This window comes from Myotis myotis, unplaced genomic scaffold (assembly GCF_014108235.1).
Source record: "Myotis myotis isolate mMyoMyo1 unplaced genomic scaffold, mMyoMyo1.p scaffold_m19_p_6, whole genome shotgun sequence".
NCBI classification, from domain to species: domain Eukaryota; kingdom Metazoa; phylum Chordata; class Mammalia; order Chiroptera; family Vespertilionidae; genus Myotis; species Myotis myotis.
The window spans coordinates 80652081-80667774 of NW_023416368.1; the positions used below are offsets into that span (position 1 = coordinate 80652081).

General features: G+C 53.3%; 2 protein-coding genes across 7 annotated transcripts; both read right to left on the bottom strand.

Annotated features, from left to right (window-relative positions):
• Positions 1 to 1528: 1528 nt before the first annotated feature.
• Positions 1529 to 9449, bottom strand: PLIN5 (perilipin 5). Of its 6 annotated transcripts, none has more exons than XM_036314936.1 (9): positions 9346 to 9449; positions 8875 to 9007; positions 8504 to 8584; positions 7535 to 7730; positions 6796 to 6878; positions 6013 to 6193; positions 4496 to 4695; positions 3108 to 3224; positions 1529 to 2546 (listed from the first exon to the last, which is right to left on the bottom strand). In XM_036314936.1, exons 3-9 carry the CDS (start codon positions 8561 to 8563, stop codon positions 2019 to 2021), a joined length of 1365 nt encoding a protein of 454 aa, XP_036170829.1. In that variant the 5' UTR covers positions 8564 to 8584; positions 8875 to 9007; positions 9346 to 9449; the 3' UTR covers positions 1529 to 2018. The 6 variants fall into 6 exon arrangements, with proteins under 6 accessions (XP_036170829.1, XP_036170832.1, XP_036170830.1 ...); XM_036314939.1 differs by having other exon boundaries at positions 2019 to 2546; positions 8504 to 8565; XM_036314937.1 differs by having other exon boundaries at positions 2019 to 2546; positions 8504 to 8568.
• Positions 9450 to 10824: 1375 nt separating this feature from the next.
• On the bottom strand, positions 10825 to 13264 carry LRG1 (leucine rich alpha-2-glycoprotein 1). Its single transcript, XM_036313978.1, has 2 exons — positions 13113 to 13264; positions 10825 to 12322 (listed from the first exon to the last, which is right to left on the bottom strand). Exons 1-2 carry the CDS (start codon positions 13163 to 13165, stop codon positions 11233 to 11235), a joined length of 1143 nt encoding a protein of 380 aa, XP_036169871.1. The 5' UTR covers positions 13166 to 13264; the 3' UTR covers positions 10825 to 11232.
• Positions 13265 to 15694: the final 2430 nt, after the last annotated feature.

Below are 15694 nucleotides of genomic sequence, written 5' to 3' on the forward strand. Positions count from 1 at the left end.
GCAGGAGACAGCCAATCAATGATTCCCTCTTACCGATGTTTCTATCGCTCTCTCTCCTCCCTTCCTCTCTGAAATCAATACCAACTCAGGTTTTGTCCCCTTTCTGGCCACAGCTCTCCAGGGCTCCCACCTCCCTTGGCCCAAGTTCTCCCTGTGGCCCATAGGCCCTGGACGACTTGCCCCTGTCCTCTCTCCCTGCCTTCATGTACTCCCTTTCCCCCCCACACCCTGCTCCAGCCACACAGGCCTCCTTGCTGTTTCTCCAACAGGCCAGGCAAGGTCCTGCCCCGGGGCCTTGGCGCAAGCTGTGCCTTCTACCTGGAATGTTCTCCAGTCTTTGCTCATATGTCACCTCCTCAGAGAGGCCTTTCTGGAACCCCTCTTTTATTTAAAAATATACATCTCTCCTCAAATGCCCACATACTACCCATTGTCCTCCCCTTTTATTTTTCTTATCCTACTAACACTAAAAATAGTAATTTACTTATTTTTCTTGTACATTGCCTGTTCCATACTGTATTGTCAGGTCATAGAGGGGCAGGAATTTTATCCATTTTGTCACTGCCATGTCCCCAAGGTGGAGAACTGCCCAGCACACAGCACGTGCTTTATAAATACAGGTTGTTCCAAAAAAATGTTTACACACTTTTAACAGCTGATAGCTCAATTGATGTTTCTTTTCAGATTTAACCCATTGGAATTAGTAATTATTCAAAGTGTGTATACATTTTGGGGGATACCCTGTACTTGTTGAATGAATGAGTGAATAATAGCTTCTGTGGGTGAGGTGTTTACTGGGATTGGGCATGACTTACCCATTTCTCAGAGGAGAAACATGTTTAGAGGAAAAATAAGTTGTCTAACCACCTGCCGGCAAGGCTGGGACTCAGCCCCAGGGCGACAGGGAGCCAGGCGGTTCCGAGCAGGGGCAGGGAAGTGAATCCGACCAGTGGGAAGTGGTCAGGGCTCCCAGAGCTGCCCCTGGGCTGGGTCCCAGGGAAGCCAGGGGCCATCCTGACCTCACCGAATCATGCTATGGTTTCCTAACACCCTGCCTGGCCACTGGGGAGTCTGAGGGGCAGCCAAGAATGTGGTCAGAAGATGGGAGGGCCCCCATGAGACTGGCCCATGGCCCTTGCCCTGTCTCTGTCTCCCCAGTCCTGATCAGTGGAGAAACCACAGCAAGATCAGCAACGGTGGGTGCAGGGAGGTGGGCATAGGAGGACTGACCCCTCTAACTTCTTTCTCCTCAAGATCCTGCTCCCTGCAGTTCCAAGACATTCATTTATACTAGTGTGAACTTTCACTCCAGGAAGCTACATCTGAGTGCAATGCTTAAGCCAGGTGGGCTGGACACTAAAGGTGGAAGTACAGACAGAATGGCAAGCGGGAGGGAGGGGTTGGGGGGAAAGTAGGCATTACTCCTTTCAAATCTCGAACCCTGGCTTGTGTCATACATCACACCTCTGAGGCCCCCCGGGCACCCTGTAACTGAGACTCATTCCAGCCAGAACAGAGGCCATGGGCCTTTGAACAACATGAAGCACCTTTATTCTGGAGAGCATACCCCAAACAGCAAAGCAAGTGGGTCCGGCTGGCCCAGTTGGTGCAGCCCGGCATCTTTGGGGACCCCTCAGACCAGGATGTACAAGCTGGGGGAGCAGGTGGATGATTGTTTTTCAAAGCCCCAAATAGAAGCCACTGGCAAAATGTGTTTCTCTGAGGAGCTTTGATCAGCTTCTTGGGGTGAGGAACAGGTAACTACAGACAGATGAATCCAGCTGGAGACTAGTCAGACCTGACTTAGGTTCATGTCCTCATATGTCCAAGGGAAAGATTGGGAAGGGTCTGATGTCAGAGTAGCTGGTCCAGAGTCAGAATTCCATGGGAACCCCCAACTCCGTACCTGGGCCAGGGTAAAGGCATTGGCTGTTGTGCTTCTGTGTGGCCACTAGAGGGCAGCAGGCTATGGAAGTGTAGGGCAGCCTCCTGCTGCCACTGGCAGAGGCTCCAGGGGATCAGAAGTCCAGCTCTGGCATCAAGGTGTGTTTGGGGCGACTGGGGGGCTCAGGCTCCTCTGGAATGTCCTCCGGGAGACCTAGCCCATTCCGGTGCTGGGCCTGCCAGGCTCTCTGCTGGGCCGGCCAGTCCAGATGCGCCCAGCGGGGGTCAGGGCCCCCCACGATCTCATCCACCAGGTTCTCCAGGCCAGGTGGGGGCTCCGACCGCTCTATGAGGATGGGCGAAAAGGGCCCCACGAGCCAGGGCAGCGGCATGGTCTGCACCACCAATTCTAGCAGCTCGTCCACGCAGGCATGGGCCCGAGCCACTCTGCCCCGGCCCTCGGCCAACGCCGAGGCTGACACATCCCTGAAGCAACGCGCATCAGCGAAGGCCGCCTGCAGGGTGTCCACACTGCGCCGCACCTCGGCCACCTTCTCCTGGGCATCCCGGGGCAGGCCCCGCACGCTGGTTTCCAGTGCGTCCACTGAGCTCTGTAGCTCCCGCATCAGACTTCGGGACAATACCAGTGTTTCCAGCTCCACCTGTGGGGAGGGGAGGCAAGGGGGGCCTCAGTGTTCCAGATGGACACATGCTGAGACGGCTGTCCTGCCTCAGTTTACTCATGGACACACCGCAACTGTCACCCTGCCTCAGTCTCCCCATAGGTACACACTGGGACCGAGCCCTACCTCCCTTTTCCCATGGACACAATGGTATTGCCACCCTGTCTCAATCTCCCCATGGACACAATGGGACTATCTCCCTGCCTCTTTTCACCCATGGACACAACCAGACAGCCCTGCCTCCCAAAAGCAGGAATCGGGAAGGTTCCCTCAAAGACCCACGAAGAGACTTTCCCTGCCTCAGTTTCTCTAATGGATACCCAACAGGACTGCATCACCCTGCCTCAGTTTCCTCCCTGCACACAATAGACCAAGCCCTGCCTTAGTTTCTCCTGTGGGCACCCAATAGTACTGTCAACTTACCTCAGTTTCCCCATGGGCACTCCAACCAGCTACCTCAGCAGTTGGTTATTCATAGCTCAGTCATGGCCCCTGGCAACCCCGGGTGGATCCAGAACCACTCCCATCCTACCGTCCTACCTGACTACGGCGGCGGCCGTTCTCCATGGCGCTCAGACTCCAGTCCCCCCACAGCTCGTGTACTTTCCCAGGGCGGGCTGGGGCGGTGGGGGTCATCCCACACTGCACGAGGTCAATCTGTGGGAACCGGAAAAGTGTTCATCAGAGGTGGAGGACTTGGGGGGTCGGGGGAGCCGGGACGGATCCTAGCTTGGATCCGGCCTCAATAAGCATTTCAGGAACACTTGCTGTGTGCAGCCTTCTGCACCTGCTGACCCAGCCTGGGGCCTGTTCATTGAATCCTCTGCCTCTGGCTGACCCTGTGACCTGTGGTCCTGAAGCTCAGACTCACCGCCAGGCATTTGCTCATGCTGGTCCCTCAGCCACGTACACTCTTCCCTCCGCCTCATCTCCCCCGCTGGTTCATTCCAGTTCAAGTCTCAATGTGGACACCACCCCCTCCAGGAAGCCCTCCCTCCTCCCCTTCTGGCTGCGTGATCCATCCTCTGGGTCCCAGAGCACCTGCCGTTCCCCATTTTGACCCTGATCCCCTGACTGGCCTGTGAGTGTCCTGAAGGAGCACTGTGTCTTCAGTACCCAGGATAGGGCATGTGTTAAAAGATGAATAGAAATAAATTGTGGCCCATCCATATGGTGGAATATTATTGAGCCATAAAGAAGGAGGTTCTGATACATGCTACAAAATGGATGAACCTTCAGGACATCGTGCTCAGGTGTTCACAGGTGCCCTCTGTTGGCTGCTGTGGGAGGACAGACGGGTCCAGGAGGAGAACTGGGTGACGGTGTGCAAGCATGAGAGCTGGAAGCAGGTGGATGGAGGAAGCAGAGGGAGGAAATGTGGGCACATTCAGGATAGACTTTGAGGGCAGAGCTGACAGTATGGCTGATATGTCGGATGAGGGAGGGTTTGAGAACGGAGCTGCTGGCGATTGAGATGAGAGGGATGCGGGACAGGCAGGCTGCGGCATCTGCACTTAGCCCAGTAAGCAGGGGCTGCCATGTTCCTTTGGAGCAGGGAGGGATGGACGGTGAGACAAGAAGCTGGGTGTGCACTGGAACCTAAAGGGTGCAGAGGATTGGAATTGGTGGCAGGAGAGCGAGGGAAGAAGTACCTTCTCCCTGTTCGGACCTACCTTAACTGCCTATAAATTCCAGCTCCTACTTCTCCACAAAACCCCTTCTTTACTCCCCAGGCTGAGTCTCAACACCCCGTAAGCTCCTCCAGCCCCAGGCACCCTCTTCCCCAGTCCTGAACATGCACAGCTAGAGGCAGCTGAGACCAGTTCTGCCTCCCCCTTCAGTCTAGCACGGGACCAGGTACTCGGCTGGTGTTCAATCCATGCTTACTGGCCAGCATTACAGGGCGGTGGCAGGCAGAGGGCTCTCACCAGCTCCAGTGTCTCCTGCAGCTGGGCCAGTGTGTCCTGGGCATGATGTTTCTTCTGCCTCAGTTTCCCCAGAGAGTGCTCATATGCCAGGTGGCGGAGTCGTGTTGACAGGGAGCCCAGGCGCACAAAGTAGCCCTGATGTCTCCTCTGCTGTTCCACTGAGCCCACTTCCGGGCCCTCAGCCTCAGCTGCCAGTGTCGCTGGAGGGCAGGATGGGGGAGAGGGGGTCAGTGTGGACACCCCTTCCATGTCTGTTCACCCTCCTTCTGGATGGACAAGCTCATGGGCTCCCAAATTTGTAATTTCCCTTTACCAAATTCAACTTTCAATATTCCCTAAACCCTATGATGTAGGCACTATTATTAGCCCCATTTCACAGATGGGGAAAACTGAGGCAAAGAGAGGTGAAGTCCCACAGTGTGCCAGAAGCAGAACCAGGATTCAAACCCAGGCACTCTCACCGCCAGTGGTTCTCAACTTTCCTAATGCCTTGACCCTTAAATACAGTTCCTCATGTTGTGGTGACCCCCAATTTCATTGTTACAAATTGAACATAATTAAAGCATAGTGATTAATCACAAAAACAATTTGTAATTATATATGTGTTTTCCAATGATCTTAGGCAACCCCTGTGAAAGGGTCGTGACCCACAGGTTGACTGGCCTTAACCACTCTAGTAACCTGCCTCTTAAAGAATATATCACAAGTGCCTGGGACAGTCAGTGCTTCATAAATGCCTTACAGCCTTTCCACTGAGGACAAAGTATGTCAATATGTTCTTCTAGTGCCAGAGCAGGGGTTGAGAAGTCAGATCGACTCCAGGGCCAGCAGACAATATTAGAACATTGGAGAAGGTGGGCTTTAAGGGGGCAGATGCTATTCAACCCAAGTGTCTAATTTTTCAAGGCAAGCCAAAAATTGGGATTTGTAGGGCAAAATCTGATTGTTAAGTGCATGCAATGAATTAAAACATTTAAGAGGCATTGTACATGTCAGATAATACAATTAGGAGGGCTACAGCTCTCTCAAGTCTTTAAGCCACTTATGCCCTTGGGGTCTGGCCTGTCTGGTTTCTAGTAGGATGAGGGCTGGGGGGCCATGGAGGTGGAGAGGGAGGGCGGGCCGGGCTCTAGCTCTATGTTCCTGCTGATCTGTTGTGGTCGAGTGAGTCCTGAACCTCTCTAATCTGTTTGGGGTTTTTTGTTAATCCTCACCCAAGGATATTTTTCCCATTGATTTTTTTTTAGAGAGAATGGAAGGGAGGGGGAGAGACACACAGAGAGAAACATGGATGTGAGAGAGACATCGATTGGTTGCTTCCCACACGCACCCCTATGGGGCTGGGGACCGAGCCTGCAACCAAGGTACATACCCTTGACTGGAATCGAACCCATGACCCTTCAATCTGTTCTATCCACTGAGCCAAACAGGACAAGGCACCTATCTAATCTGTAACCTCTGGGGATGGGGATTGGGCAGGAGGATTTGGGGGCAGGTGGAGAGGACACCAGCCTCACCGAGTTCCTCCTCAGTCATGGGCAGGAAGTGGTCCACCAGCTCCTCCGACTTGCCCAACACGACGTCCACCGCGTGGCTCATGGAACGCTTCAGCTCCACGCTCCAGCGCCGGCCCTGCCGTGCCAAGCCCGCCATGCCTGTCATACTGCTGGCCACTGCGTCCTTGGCTGAGGTTACCACCTGGCGGGACGGACCCCGATCCAGGTGCTGTCAGTTTTCAGCTCCCTTCCCTGGCTCCTGGGGCTGGGGGTCAAGGACCCCTGGCTCTTTCCCAGCTCTAGGTCTCAATTCCCCTGTCTACAAATTGGAGGAAAATAAAATCTCTCCCTCACAGAGTGGCCGAAGGGGTTACCAGCACCTACTGGCACATAGTAAGTGCTAGATAAATATGGGTGCCGATTATTTTTTTAAAACACATTTTTATTGATTTTTTTAGAGAGAGGAAAGGAGAGGGAGAGAGAGAAACATCAATGTGAGAGTGGAACATCGATCAGCTGTCCTGCACACCCCGCACAGGGGATGGAGCCTACAACCCAGGCATGTGCCCTGACCAGGAATCGAACCAGCAACCTTTCGGTGCACTGAATGATGCCCAGTCAACGGAGCCTCATCAGCCAGGCTGGGTGCTGAGTGTTCTCATCTGTGTGGTGTTTTTTGCATTGACCAAAGCCTGATTTGGTCCTAGAGTCCAGCTGGCAGAGGGGTTCTGGCTGGGTCTGAGGGAGGCAGCCCTCCTCCCTCACACTTCCACCCCCTGCAGATCCCCATGATCTGTGCCATACCATCTCCGAAGGTTGCTGGAGAAAGGGTAGCTTCTCCTCCAGCTTGTCGAGGCCCCTGCAGGCAAGATCGTTCACTGTAGCCACTGGGGAGAGAGGGAAAGGCAGAGAGTGAGAATCTGGGAGATGATGAACGAGAGGGACACAGGAGGGAATACTAGAGGGAGAAGCAGAGAAAAAAGAAGGGAGAGAGGGAGAGGGACAGATAGGGAGAGATGAAGGGAGGCCTTTGTGAAAGGGGTGACCTGGCTGATTCCCTGAGGGGCTGGAGACCCTGAGGGCGTGGTGGGCCCCCAGGCTGGGCCCTGCCTCCTCTGCTTTCCACACCTCTGCCCTGCCACAGACTCCTGCCAGCACCAAGGTGACTCCACACCCACGCTCAGCGCAGATGCCTCAGGGAGCAGGCTCAAGGTCACTTAAGCCAGCGACAGAAGGAGGGGCCACAAATAAGCTGCTACGGGCAGATGATGACCAGGATGTAAGACATAACATGCCAACAGGTAGAGAGGAGGGCCAGGCAAAGAGGGACTGGGAGATGGCACTGGCACAAGGACTGAGCAAGGATGACACAGGTGGCTGGGGGGGGGGGGGTGCAGTCAGACTAAAGGCACAGGACAGGTAAGACTGAGGAGGGACACCACCCAGGTCAGGGAGTCCACACTTCAGGCCATGCCACGTGGATGAAGCATGAGAGGGTGAAACCATGAGGCAACCACAGGACTGTCTGGCCAGGGGGACTCACGCTGAGGCTGCAGGTGGCTGAGCAGTGGCTGGGCGTGGTCCAGGGCGCTGGTGGTGAGGCTGCACACGCAGTGTTCAGCCAGGCGGCAGGCAGAGCCCAGGAGCGGGTGCCTATCCTTGGCTGCGCTGTAAGCATCAGAGACAGCAGTGCACGTGGCCTTGACCAGGGGCAGGGCCACCACTCGGTGGACCACATTCTGTGGGAAGGGATGCAGTCAGAGGGGCCTCCAGGGAGGTGGAAGGCTCAGCCTCACTTTAGCCCCCTTCCTCCCTAGGGGCCAGACGGGGGTGGGCCAGAGCTCTGGGGGGAAGCATGTGGAGCGCCTGGCTGTGGGCAGTAGAGGAACCCACGTGAAGGTGCTCACAGGCTCCTGTTGTCAGTAGCACACACACAGCGTGACAAGTTCTGAGTCTGGCGGCTTTAAGGGTACATGCCCCTGGGGCAAAACTGTCCGCATTCAGCTCTGGTTAGGCCACCTCTGAGCTGTGTGAGCTTGGGCAAGTGAGTGAACTGCTTTGCGTGGTGCCTCCGTCTCTCATCTGTAAAATGGGTTTCTGGGGCTGTGATGGGAATTCTAGGAGCCAATGTATGTGGAGTGCTTGGAACAGTGACTGATGCAGGGTGGATGCTGTGAGTGCTGCTATTATTGTTGCTGATGAGAGTGCCACGATGGTGGACACAGAAACAGGGAGATAGAGGCGGAGACCCAGAGGTGGGAGGGGGAAGGTTGGGCAGAGGCCAGGTAAGCCAGCTGGGTGTGCTTGAAGAAATGCTCCCCTCCCAGGCCTCACTGTGCCCCTCTGGGAAATGGGTAGGAGGTGCAGAGATGCCAGCCTCCATGGTCCAACATGCCCTGAGAGTGAGGTGCTCAAAGCAAAGACAGAGGTGGGAGGGGTACCCAGCTCTTCAGGGAGGGACTGTCCCCCTCCCTTCCCCATGTGCTGCTCCATGGGAGGTGCAGCCCCTCACCTGCTGGTCCTGCTCCCACAAGCTGGGTGGGTGGGTCTGAGCCGCCTCATCTTCTGACATGCCTGCTGCAAATAGGGTCACCTTGGGGGACAGGACAGAGTGAAGGGGGCCAGCCCACCAAGCTCCCTCCCAAGCCCTGGGTTCTGTCTGTCTGGGCTCTGTGACTCCAGGAAGTCTTGTTCCTTCTTGGGGCCTCAGTTTCCTCATCCAAAAAGTGAGGTAATGATAATACCCTACTTCAGAATGTCATGAGGAGCACAGACAGTGCACAAGACTCTGCACACAGTAGGTGCACACTAGAGAGCCTCTGGCAAAGTGGGGCCCCTGTAGTGATTCAAAGCATGGGCTTAGGGTTTCAATCCTGCCATTACCTGCTGTGTGACTTTGGACAAGTGCCTTCACCTCTCTGGGCTGTTTCCTCTTCTGCAAAGCAGGGGAGGTCCCTGGTGCCCCTACCCTGGACAGAACTGCACGAGCAGCCCCATACAGGGATGCCGGTGGTAACTGTAGAATCCCAATAAACCCAGTCAGATCGACAATCGGGGAAACCGAGGCACACAGGGGTCCATGCTGCGCTCAAGGTCACTCAGCTTAAGCTGACTCAGAGCAGGGAGTTTGACCTCAGACTCCCCGCCTGCAGGTCATCCCTACCCCGTGCCTTCGGAGCTGTGGTCCCCGCCCAACAGGGTCCTGAGCTTCAGCCAACTGGGCCAAGGGTCTCAGCCACCTGCTCCAGCCCGTCACCCCCTCCACTCCCCACGCCGCTGAGCCCTCGCCTGCCCACCCAGTTCGGGCCCCCGGGCCTGCTGGGTGCTCCTGGACGCCACCCGGGTGACACTCACCTGGGCGCGCGCAGCCTCAGCCCCCAGGTGCTGCCGCCGACCCCAGACTCTGGCTCCAGTCTCCGCCCTCTGCCGGCCCCGCCCGCCTTATAGTGGCTCTGGAGGCGGAGCCTCTTGGGATTGACCAATAGGGAAAGGCTGCCCAGGGGCGTGTCAGGGGTGGGGCTTCAGGACCCCACGCTCTTGAGCCCTTGTGCTCCCGAGTACTGTGCGGTTGCCAAAGCAGCTTGGGGATGGTGGATGCCCCAAAATTGAGCTACTTCCGTTGGCCGAGTTTGGCCACTTGTCACCCTCGCTGCCTTGGGGGCGGGGGGGCGACCACAACTCCCACCTCCTTCTCCAGTGACCTTGGGCAAGTCCTTCATGTCTTTCTATTTTTAAAAAATGTTTATTTAGGAGAGGGAGAGGGAGAAGGGGAGAGAGAGAGAGAGAGAGAAGAGAAGAGAAGAGAAGAGAAGAGAAGAGAAGAGAAGAGAAGAGAAGAGAAGAGAAGAGAAGAGAAGAGAAGAGAGAAACGTTGATTTGTTGTTCCACCATCTATGCCTTCATTGCTTGATTCTTGTATGTGCCCTGACTACGGAACCTGCAACCTTGGCATATCAGGACAATGCTCTAACCAACTGAGTTATTGGCCAGGGCTCTTTCCATTTTTTTTTTTTTAATCTACCACTTAACCAGGAGCCAAACTGGCCCATTCTCTGAGATCCCCATTTTACAGATGAGCAAATTGAGGTTCAGAACACTTAAACCACTTGCCCTGGGTCCCACAGTGACTGGCGGATTTGATTTAAATTCAATCAAATCAAGCTCCAGACCCTGGCTTTTTCATCTTCACGCCTGGAACGATCACCAATGTGGTCATGATACTCCTTCCAGGGGGCTGAAAAAACCGAGCATGGCCCAAACACCCCTGGCCCCCCAAATCTGACCCTGACCCCACTATGCCCAGCATTGTCAGCAGGTGGCTCTAGGTCCTGAGTTCTGAGAGCACAGCCCTGGCTTCTGCCCATGCTAGTCCTGGGTGGCTGCGCCCTGGGCTATCACTGGCCAACATGACGAATTGTTTGGAGACCTGAAGCAATCTGGTTTAATTTAAACCTTCCCCAGGGCACAGGCTCTGGCAGGAATCCACCAGTAAAATGACACCCCGGCCAATAGTCAGAGTTTTATTTCCAGTTAAGCCCCAGGATAGGAGAGAGGAGGAGGAGGAGCCACGGGTCTTCAGATTTCAAGTCCAGCACCCCACACCCTGTCATGCCTATTTCCTCCTTCATCCCGGAGAAGTAGGAAGTTGACTTGGGAGATGCAGGAACACAGTAAATGCCAATTTGTCCAATTCCGTTTGACATTTATTTTTATTTTTAAAAATATTTTACATTTTATTTTATTTTTATTGATTTCAGAGAGGAAGGGAGAGAAAGAAACATCAATGATGAGAGAGAATCATTGGCTGCCTCCTGCACGCCCACTACTGGGGATCGAGCCCGAAACTCGCATGTGCCCTTGACCAGAATTGAACCTGGTACCCTTCAGTCCCTAGGCTGACACTCTATCCACTGAGCCAAACCAGCTAGGGCTGACAATTATTTATTAACCCCCTCGGGTCTGACACCTAACTGAGTGAGACACCTCAGCCCCAGACCCTGCACTCAGAGAGCCCCCCCAAAGTGGGGGAGCCAGAGTCAGAGACAGCCCCAGTGTGGCCAGGGTTGTGCTGAGGGAGCTGGGAGACCAAGAGATGTGGGAAATGGGAAGGCATTCCTGGAAGAGGAATGAGCAAAGCTTGAGCAAAAGCAAGGAGGCCTGTGAGCCTAAGGGGTGTTTTGGGAAGCAGGGGCAAAATGGGTCTAGCAACTGTGGAAAGCCTGCCTCACCCTGAAAAGGGAATTAATTGCCTAATGGGGTGCAGTGTTCTGCCAGGCCGTTCCTATCCATCTCCACCCCAGCCTTAAGCTTCAAATGAGACATGGCCGCAGCCAGGAGTGTCTGGCCATGCATGGCTTTAGGCTCAACGCAGTATGTGTTATTCCGGGAGAACATCTTGTCTTTATTGCACACAAGCCACTCATAGAAGTCGTCCAAGTTCTGGTCGCAATTCCAGGGGTTACCAGAGATGTCAAAGCCATCCTTCATGTCCCGGCCTGCCCCGGGCTGCCCCACAGATGCCCAGAGCCCCTTGGGCACGCTGCTCAGTGAGTTGTTGGACAGGTCCAGCATGTCCAGCTGCTTCAGACCTTGGAAGGCGCTGGCCGCCACCGTGGCCAGACGGTTGTCACTCAGGAAAAGGTAGCTCAGGTTTGGCTGGGGCTCCAGCAGGCCCTCTTCGAGGGCTTGCAATCTGTTGCCCTCCAGGTGCAGCCGTTCCAACTTCAGGGGGCCCCTCAGAAGGTCAGAGGGCAAAGACTCCAGCTGGTTATTGCTAAGATCAAGGATGCGCAGGTCGGTGAAGTTGGCCAGCAGCCCGGAGGGTAGTGTCCGGAGGTGGTTTCCGGACAGGTCCAGATGCCTCAGGGCTTTCAGGCCCTGCAGCCACGAGGTTTCCAAGACTTCCAGCTGGTTTTGATTCAGCACTAGGGTGTGGAGGGTGGCTGAGCCCTGGAAGAGGCCGGGGGGCAGCTGGGTCAGGGCGTTGCGGGTTAGATCGAGCACCTTCAGCTGAGGCACAGGCAACAGAAACTTGGCTGACAGCTTCTCCAGCCCATTGCTGGAAAGGTGCAGTTCCTGGAGGTTAGGGATGCCCAGGAGGGTCTCGGGTGGTAGCTGGGTGAGGTTGAAGAACTCCACAGACAGGAAGATGGTGTCGGCTGGGAGCTGCTGGGGGAATTTGGCAGGTGGGTAGCAGTTGATGGAGCTGCCATTGCTTGACTGGAACACCTGGCAGGCTTCAGGGTTTGGGGTGGCCCCGTGGACTGAGGGGGCCACAATTAGTAGCAGCAGGAACAGGGCTCTAGAAAGGTGGGGATCCAGGACCCCTGGGCTGGAGGCAATGACAGAAGGTGCTTAATGAGCCAAAATAAAAATATACCCAACTCAGGGAAAATACACCCAGAAAATGTCCACTTCTTCCTATCCACTTTTGCTCCCCAGAACCATGCCTCCTCATTGCTCCTCTGGACTAGTGCACTCACCTCCTCCTCCTCTTCATGTTTTGAAGGCAGAGCCAGTGAACTCCTACCCATCCTGCAAAGCCCCCAACTCCAATGCCCCTTTTTTCACGAGACTTTCTTGAATTTCCCAAGCAGAACTCATGGTTTCCCCCTCTGTGCTCCTACTCTTTCTTTCCAACCCTGACTAAACAAGGTCAGGTGATCTGTGTCCAGTTCCATCTTGCTTCAAGCACCCAGGCACAAGCCAGGGCTCCGGGTGCAAATGGGACTTTGAACATGAAAAATGCCCAAAGCAAAATGAATAAATAAATAAATAAATAAATAAATAAGTGCCCAAAGCAGGCTCGGGGGCAGGCATTTGGCCTTGATATTGGATGGTTTGCAGTTGGCACTGTAACCCTTGAAGGGCTGGGGCTTCTGCTGCTCCCGGTCCCCCTCCAGCAGGCTTCTGAGGCTGGGGGTGGGTTCTCACTCCCTGCCTGGGATGTCTGCAGGTGAGTGTGTGTAAGGGAGCAAACCTGTCCTAGTTAGAGCCTGAGTGTTGGTCTGTTCCAGCCAGGAGGCCTACGCCTGGCCCTGTGATTTCAGTGGGTCAGAACGGACTGTCCATGCACTGCCTGGTGTCCAAGCCTGCCCAGGAACAGCAAGGTGGGGACCTACCTCTGGTTTCCCTCTGGGCTCCAAGAGGACATGGTGGCCTCTCTCTTTTCCATCCAGATTCCTTTGGTCTGCTGAGGTGGCCTTATACCTACCTGGGCTGGGGGCAGGGGCACCAACCATAGGGAAGTCCCCACCCACCCACATCCTGTTCCCAATAGGGCCTGAACTTGAGCCAGGCACAGGAAAGGGAGGAGTCAAGATTGCAAAATTGTTTCCTGGTGGGGGAGGACAGCAGAGGGGCTGCCCACCCCTTCTTGTCCCTGTTTTTGTCCAGTTTTCCTTCCCCTGATTCCTGCTATTGGAAAGTGGGCACCCAGAGTCTCTGGGAGTGAGTCCCCACTCCCCCCACCCCCCAACCCAGGAATCAAGGGTCAAGCTCGCAAGGTGCCAGTCCTGGAGGATGGGGACAAGGGGTACTATTTGCGACACACTTGAGCAATCAGGAAGTGCAGTGATGAGAACAAAAAACACTTGTCGTGAGTTTATGACATGTTGTTGGATATATTTTTATTGAAATAATTTTTTAAAAATAGAATATAAAAGTGAGGGATGCCAGAAGTCTTTGAACAATGAGCTAGGAGGGACTAAACCTATTTCTGAATCCCAGCTGTGCCAGGACTGCTATGCTTTGTGACTGTGGCAAGTGGCTTAACTTTTCTTGGCCTCTGTTTCCCCATCTGTGAAGTTGAATTCAATCTCCAAAGCTCCCATCTGCTCTTTTTTAAAAAAATTGAATTTATTGGGGTGACATTGGTTAATAAAATTATATAGATTTCAGGTATTGCTCTTTCTTCATCCTAAGCTGATACACCATTCGTTTTGGGTTGTTTGTTTACTAATGAATACATTAGGAGGCTATACATTTCCCTTTGAGAATGGCTTTGGCTGCATCTCATGGGTTTTGCTATTAAGTGCTTTCATTCTGGTTGAGTTCTAAAAATTCAGGTGTGCGTTGTTATCTTATCTGTTATGCCTGGCGATGGCCTCTTCTCCCTGCCCCATCTCTGAAGGGTTTATCCCTCCTCAGCTGTGATGATGACTGAGTTCTGTCTTAGAGACAGAACATACAGGCTCAGAGATAAACATACAGGTTGACAGTGTCAGGCACAGATGAAGAATGAAAGATAGCCCTAGCCAGTTTGGCTCGGTGGATAGAGCGTCAGCCTGCGGACTGAAAGGTCCCAGGTTCGATTCCGGTCAAGGGCATGTACCTTGGTTGTGGGCACATCCCCAGTGGGGGGTGTGCAGGAGGCAGCTGATTTGATGTTTCTCTCTCATCGATGTTTCTAACTCTCTATCCCTCTCCCTTCCTCTCTGTAAAAAATCAATAAAATATATTAAAAAAAAAGAATGAAAGATAGATACACATGAATCCACAGACATAGATACTGACAGAGATAAAACAAAAATACATAGAACCTAACAGACACACGGACAGAGCAGGACACACAGGACAGAATGACAGGCCTTCAGAGACAGCCACACAAAACAGGCACATACCAAAACGGGCAAAAGGCCTGAAGAGATATTTTCCCAAAGAAGACACACAAATGGCCAACAGATACATGAAAAGATGCCCAGCATCAATGATCGTCAGGGAAATGCACGTCAAAACCACCGTGAGACATATCACTCACACCTGTTGGGATGGCTATTCTCAGTAAGACAAGAAGTGACAAGCATTGGCGAGGCTGTGGAGAAAAGGGAGCCCTGTGCGCTGTTGGTGGGAATGCAAATTGGTGCTACAGAGAACAACATGGAGGCTCCTCAGAAAATTAAAAAATCCAGCAATTCCACTTCTGGGCATTTATCCAAAATAAATGAAATCACCATCTTTAGATATGTGCTTCCCCCTGGTTACTGCATTATTCACACACACACACACACACACACACACACACACACACACAAAGACACACACACACACTTCAGCCATAAAATAAGACACAAATCCTGCCATTTGCAACAACATGGATGAACCTTCAGGGCATTATGCTAAGTGAAATAAGTCAGACAGAGTGAGGCAAATACTGTGTGATCTCATGTATACGTGGAATGTAAAAATGAACTCATAGGCACCGGTGGTAGGATGGTTCTCGTCAGGGGCTGGGGGTGGAGGGCAATGGAGAGGAGAGATGTTGGCCTAAGGGTACAAACCCGCAGTCATGAGTAATTTCTGGGCCTCTAATGCACAGCACGGTGACTGTTGTTGATGACACTGTACTGTGTACTTGGCAGTCGCTAAGACAGTAGATCTTAAATGTTCTGCTCATACACTAAAAGGTAACTGTGTGAGGCAGTGGATGAGTTCATCTCATTGTGGTGATCATCCTACAATATATCCGTACATCAGATCATCAAGTTGCGTACCTGAAACTTACACAATGTTATATGTCAATTATAGCTCAAGCTGAAAACACAGACACACGCAAGTTCAGGAGGAGCTGTTAGATGCCGTCAGAGTATTTGTGTTTCTTTATTATCAGTTTCCCCCCATGTCAAGAAGAAACCAGGTTTGTCTTGTTCACACAGTAGGTGCTTAATTGACATGGGCTGGAAGGAAGGGCTGTGAACTGTAATGA